General features: G+C 43.8%; 1 protein-coding gene across 3 annotated transcripts in view; it reads left to right on the top strand.

Moving 5' to 3' along the window:
- Window positions 1–201: 201 nt before the first annotated feature.
- Cep120 (centrosomal protein 120) overlaps window positions 202–6,570 on the top strand; it is an 85,004-nt gene continuing 78,635 nt past the window's right edge. Inside the window, exons 1-2 of one of the 3 annotated variants that reach the window (XM_008838727.3) lie at window positions 202–335; window positions 474–538. In XM_008838727.3, coding sequence (XP_008836949.1) covers window positions 490–538 — 49 coding nt within the window. In that variant the 5' untranslated portion in view covers window positions 202–335; window positions 474–489. Of the gene's footprint in view, window positions 539–6,570 lie in introns of all 3 variants that reach the window. The other 2 variants (XM_029566237.1, XM_029566236.1) reach the window with 2 other exon arrangements.

Genomic DNA, 6,570 nt, shown 5'->3' on the forward strand with positions numbered 1-6,570 from the left:
TAGAGAGGACCAGGAAGCAATTGCAGGACCAGGAAGCAGTGGTGCGCCTGCGCTGACGGCTCTGTTCGACTCGCCTGCCTTTCCGCATACGACTAACAGGCGGCGCTGCGCGGTAATGCAGTCGTGCTCCCCGTGGGGCGCTGGAAAGAGCGGCAGAGGTGAAGCGAGCTGAGGGGCGTTCTATCTTCCACTGCCCTAGTCTCTATCGCCCTTTGTCCTCCAGCCTCCTCCGGGCCCTGGGCCTGCGGGCCTGGTTGCTAGGCGGAAGCGCGGCGCGGAGGCGTCCGCGACTGCAGCCGGGGCGTTTGAAAAAGCGGCTTAGCAGGCGGCAAAAGGTCCCGGGGCGGCGGGTTGCGGGGCGGCGTGTGTCGCGAGTCCCGGCCGCATTAGGGCCTGGGGAGCGGGCCCGGCGGTGGGGACGCTCCGGGGCCTGCGGGTCGGGACTGCACCTCACCGGGGCTTTCTCCCCGCAGACCTCCCGCCGCCACCATGGTCTCCAAGTCCGACCAGCTACTCATCGTCGTCTCCATCCTGGAAGGTGAGCGGCCGCAGGTTTTCTTTTGGAACTGCTGCTTCCCGAAGTAGGGGAGAGTCGTGTGTGACAGAGGCTTTGTTAACCTTAAGAACCCTGTCATCTTTGCTTTTGTGGTCCCCAAAGACGTGTTCAGTTGTACGCCGCGAAGTCTGTTAGGCAATTGATTTAAACATCTCTCAGGGGAACATGAGAGCTATTAGGGATAAGTGATATTTAGCGTGACTAGCCGTAGCCCCAGAGAATGTAGAAAAAAACGATTTCCATCAGAAGCAGCCTGTCGATGGCTTTTATATATGAGCTAAAAGTGCCTGCAAAGCACGTTCTGTTGAGCAGTCTCCTGGTAATGCCATTTGTAAGAACTTTGCCATTAACTTTAATACAAGCTTCCTATCATTTCAGTATTACCGAGACTGTCCCTTTACAGGTCTTGAAAAGGGTTACCTAGGGGGGACTACCATTGTTAAGGCGCATTACTTGTCCCTTTGGTGTTTGTTGAATGACAATTGTTTATTGGCGAATGTCAGGCGCTGTACTGGCAGTGACTAACACAGTCCTAAAATCTAAGAGAGAGGGTGAACACGCGTCGAGACTTTGTGTGGATGAACAGCTCTGTCTGGGAAGATGAGGAAGGTCTTTCCAGGGGAGATGACATTTATTTGGGTCTTAAGGAATTTGTCAGGTAAAAAAAGGAAGGGCAAGATGGTCAGGCCACAAAGAGCACTTAAAGTATGAAAAAAGGAGGCATGTTTTGCCCTGATCTACTTCATTCAGTAAATGTGGCTTTAATTCAGTTTAGTCAGAGACCTGATTGCAGGAGGTGGAAGGGCATAGGACATGTTTGGTAAATTGGAATAGGCTATCATTATAAGGTAGAGTAATCTTGAGGGTTGAACCAAAGGTGTGGGTGGGCTCCTCTCCCCTTCAGGAGAGACCTGATACTGTTTGAAGAGAGGGAACTGAACTTTTATGACTTGACCACAAACCGTTAAAGAATCAGGACAATATTAACTGTTACATTAGTGTGTACGAACAAGACTGAAATAATTTTTTAATTGGTTGACAGAAGGTCTTAGATTTAGAACTGGGCCCTTTGCTGTGAAAAAACAAATGTAGTATGATCCCTTCCCTTCTACCACAGAGGGGTCCGTCTACTTGAGATGGTCAAATCTGATGCACAGGACACAATATGTTGAGATGTAATATAATATAATTATATTTTTAATTATATTATTTAATATAATAAAGTCGTGTGATGCAGACTATAAACATGAGTGTGTCGGTAGACTAGGAGGAATGGTTGAAATACCTTCTGTTATGAGCTTTAGACAAGGATAGAAAAGTCCCTTCTGGTGACTGGACAAGCCAGGGCAGCATGAGAATGAACACAGTGGATGGGATGCTGAAGAAGGCAGCAAGATGAACAGGGTAGGGAATAGTGCCTGGTAGGAAAGCTCTGGAGGATCTTGAAAGCCAAAGAGCTGAGGAACCTGCTGATATGGAAATCTAGTTGTCTTCAAATCTTTCAGAGTTCTGAAGGATAATGTGTGCATGCCTTAAAGTAGCAAGCATGGCCCTTTGTGATAGACCTCTGCCCATTCTTTCAGCCTCATCTGTTCCCAAGCCTCCAGTGATATTGAACTGCTTATTTCTAGACTACATTTCAAGAAATATCCTTAATTATAAAGAAATTTAATTTCTACCACAGACAAAATTTAAGCTAGGTTCTAGATTCCAGGGATGAAAAGATAAGGTTTCTATATTTTATTGTCGTTGTTGTCTTTGAGGTGAGGCAGGCTGTAGTGGTCATCATTGTTGTCAACTTGACATAATCTGGAAACACCTGGTTGATAGGCCTGTGAACATGTCTTCTGAGGATGATTGTGCTTACATTTAAGGTGGGATGATCTGCCCACTGTGGGTGGCACCATTCCCTAAGGGACCCTGGACTGTGTAAGAATGGAGAATGCTGACTGAGTGCTAGCATGCATGAATTTACTGCCGTCTTCTGACTGAAGATATAACGTGACCAGTTACTTCAAGGTCCTGATGCCTTGGCTTCCCCACGATGTGGGATTGTAAATTGAACTGTGAGCTAAAATAAGCCCTTCTCCCAGAAGTTGTTTTTGTCAAGGTATTTTATAACAGGTAAAGAAACCCAGACACAGACACCTTTTCCACTGAATATGCTGTTCTCAAGCCTACTGGAGATTATCAGGATGATAGACTGAAAATGTAAATTCTTCCACATATATGAAGTTCATTTGAGGAACCTAGTCGTATCTTAGAGCATTAGAAAATGAGACAGGTCTCGGAGTACTAATTAGGAGAACCAGTATGTGTTAAAACTCCTAATAAACAGTTTGAAATAAGGGCCTCAGGCTGACAATATTTTTCCTTTTTTAAAATATTATTATTTTTATTTTATGTGTATGAGTGTATTGCCTGCAGGTATGTAAGTGCACCTATGTCATGCAGTGTCTACTGAGATCAGAAGAGGGTGTCGAATTCCCCTGGAACTGGAGTACGGATGGTTGTTAGCTGCCTGTTGCATGCTGGGAATCAAACCCAGGTTCTCTTCAAGAGCAGCCAGTGCTCTTAACCACTGAGCCATCACTCCAGCCCATTTTCCTTGTTTTAAAAAATTTTAAGATTTATTTATTTACTTGTGTATGTGTCTGTGTGAGCATATGTATACATACATATGCCTGTGTACGTCTTTGGAGACCAGAAGAGGGCTTTGGGTCACTTCCCTCCCTTTCTCTACCTGTTCTCCCTGAATCTGAGTTTTCTCAGCTAGGCTGGAAGCCAGTAAGCCCCAGTGATCCTCTTGTCTCTGCCCTCATTGGAGCTGAGATTATAGGATACCTGGCTTTTTCTCTGAACTCAGGTCCTCATAATTGAGCAGCAAGGTAGCCCTTAACCACTGAGCCATCTGTCCAGCCCCCAAGGCTGACATTTTTTAAAAAATTATTTTTGTTTCATGTGTATGAGTCTATTGCCTGCATGTATGTAAGTGCACCCGTGTCATGCAGTGCCTGTGGAGGTCAGAAGAGGGCATCAGATTTCCCTGGAACTGAAGTTACCAATGGTTGTTAACCACCACGTGGGTACTGGGAATTGAACCCAGGGTACTCTACAAGAGTAGCCAGTGTTCTTAACCACTGAGCAGTCTCTTCAGTTAAGTTTTGCAGTCAGGTCTTTTTCTTTTTTTTTTTTTTTAATTTTATGTGTATGCATGTATTGCCTGCATGCAGATAAGTGCACCCATGTCGTGCAATGTCCGCAGAGGACAGAAGAGGCTGTCGGATTCCCTGGAACTGGAGTTATGGACAGTTGTTAGCTGCCATGTGGGTGCTGGGATTCGAACCTGGGTCCAGTGTTCTTAACCTCTGAGCCATCTCTCCAGCCCCTCCTTTTCTTTTTTAACCAGAACATTTATGTTATGGCTAATTGACTGATTGGCTGATTGTTAAAATCCTCAAGATGAACTGGAGGCTGCCACAGCTGCCCTCTTGGGTATAGGTGAGGTGTTGTTTCTTCATGGGAGCCATGTCTGAATCTGCTATAGGTAATTTTTAGGTGCTTCGTTTGCCCAGTCCTGGTAGTATTTTGTCTCTTAGCCTTGGCACTTCACTTAACGCTTTCTCTTCAGCTTGTTACGGTAGCACATGTTCAGCACAGGTCAACTTCTAAAGAGACAGACCTTGGAGCCACAGGGCTGCACAGCTTGTGAGTCTTGCTGCAGTGCTCTCCAAATGATGGTGTTCCTTTCTGCTTCTCCCATCCAGACCAAGGAGACCTTGGTTTTTTATTTGTTTTGGAGTCTTATGTAGTTCAGACTGGCCTTGAACTCACCAAATATGACCTTGAATCCTTGATCTCTGCCTCTACCTCCCAAGTGCTGGGAATACAAGTGTGTGCCACCATCCCACCAAATCCAGGTCTTTCCCACCAGTTTATTTCCTAACCAGGTAGCTTTAACCAGGGCTGCATAGCAGCAGGAATCCCCTCACTGTGATCCCCCTCACCAGACCTAAAAACTAAACTAGTATCTACAAGATTCTTAGCTGTTCTTATTTTTTGTTTCCAGTTTTCAATATTTTCTTTCCATTGGACCCTCAATTTTTTAAAATTATTTAGTTAATAACCATATAATTAGAAGAGGCATTTCATTACAACAGCATTGACATATTCAATAACAATTTCTAGAGCTAAGATGCATCTCTTTCAAAATTGGCTATAAATTTTTCGGTTTACAGTTGAATTAATATAGTTACACAATATTGTACTCAGTATAAACCATATAATACATAAAATTAAATGAGGTTCCAACGTTTAAAAAAGATCTCCACTGCGTTGTCAAAACACACAGAGATAAAAAGTCATCAGGTAGATTTCAAAGGTAATGTTTTTCACATTTACTAATTATTAAGGAGCAAATTTTTATGCTTTGAAGAATTTTTGTTTTTTTGGTTTTTTAAAAATTTATTTATACGCCCACTTCCCAGGTAGCACCCTCCCATAGCCTCCCTTCCTCCACTAGAGCCCTTATACTCTGATATCCCTGCTACTGTCTGCTGTGTTGTCGGCACCCCCAGCCATTCCCCACTACTTGCCCTTCTGGTGAATCTAGTCAACCTATCTAGAGGTCTTTGTTTTAGGAGGGTCAGCTGTTCCTCATCTAGCAGTAATCAGTTGTCAGTATTCCTTTGGATAAGATTGGGGTCTGCTGTTCAATTTCCCAGTTCTATGCTGGGTTACTGAGAATCCCTTTGTCCACCCTGGCCAACAACTCAAAAGAGGGTATCACCTGTCTGGCATTGTTGCTTGTTATGTAGCCTTTGGCTATACATATGGACTCTTATGAAATTACATTGGCCCCTTTAATCTTTGGTTATACTTTCCTTTTGTGTGTTTAAGGCCATATAGTTGGCCCAGATAAACCGATTTATTTTCCCTTTTAAGGTCATTTGAGAATCTGTTTCCTCAGGGGTCAAATGGGCTTGGGAGGAGACCCCGGCTCCTTTCTTTTACCAGTTCCGCCTATGTGAAGATAAGTCAAAGGTCCTACTTGGCCATTGCTGGCTTCGCTTGGAAGCATGGAGGACATGATTCCTCTGTGTTGACCCTCCTCTTTATAGACTGGACACTGGTTCAAGTCAATCTGGTGGGGTCTCCTCGGCCTCCTTGATCAAGAGGATAGGTGACCCGCCACCATTATAGAACATTTTGAGAGATGCTCATAGTCCCTTGGAACTAGTCAACCTAGCGGGGGGCAAGGAGCAGAAAGTGTCCTTATGTCCCTCTGACTGAATTATTATAAACCTTGTCTGTTAAACACCCAAGAAGGTTAGTTCCACCAGTCGGGTATTTTTAATTACTGTGTGTCATGCAGATAAATCTTGGGCAAAGACCAACTGTTCTCAGATAAACCTTACCTAGACATTTATTTCTTGATCTGCTATATATAATTTGTCAGTAGGCTGTAGGAGTAATATGGTTCTCTCTAGTTTTCAAAACTAGCTAGGCATTGTTTAACTCTCACATTGTCTCATCCCTCCATCATGGTTTTCCCACTTAAGGTGCCCCCATTTCCCTCTTTTCTCCCTTACTAATACCCTTCTCCAATGATCCTACCTCTCTTGAGCTCTTTCTTTCCCTTTATCCCCTAAGTTCCTTGTATACCCTTCCCTCCTACCTCCCTTAAACTAACCCAATTTTAATCCATATCTCCCTTATTAAAGCCTGTTTCCTACTGTTCTTCTCTTTCAGGTTCTTTCTTTTCCTTTACCTCCCTGTTTCCTTTCCATTATCCTGTTTCCTGGAGTTATGTCTGGTTTCACACTTATTTATCAGAGTCTGGTTTTAGGATCCACATATGAGGGGGAACATATGTCGATTTTTTTTTCTGAATTTGTGTTACTTCACTTAGTATAACAGTTTCTCGTTCCATCCATTTACCTGCAAATTTCATGATTTCATCTTTCTTTACTGTTGAGTAAAACTCCATTGTATAAATGAACCACATTTTCATT

This window comes from Nannospalax galili, unplaced genomic scaffold (genome assembly GCF_000622305.1).
Source record: "Nannospalax galili isolate Female #2095 unplaced genomic scaffold, S.galili_v1.0 scaffold38, whole genome shotgun sequence".
Lineage (NCBI taxonomy): Eukaryota > Metazoa > Chordata > Mammalia > Rodentia > Spalacidae > Nannospalax > Nannospalax galili.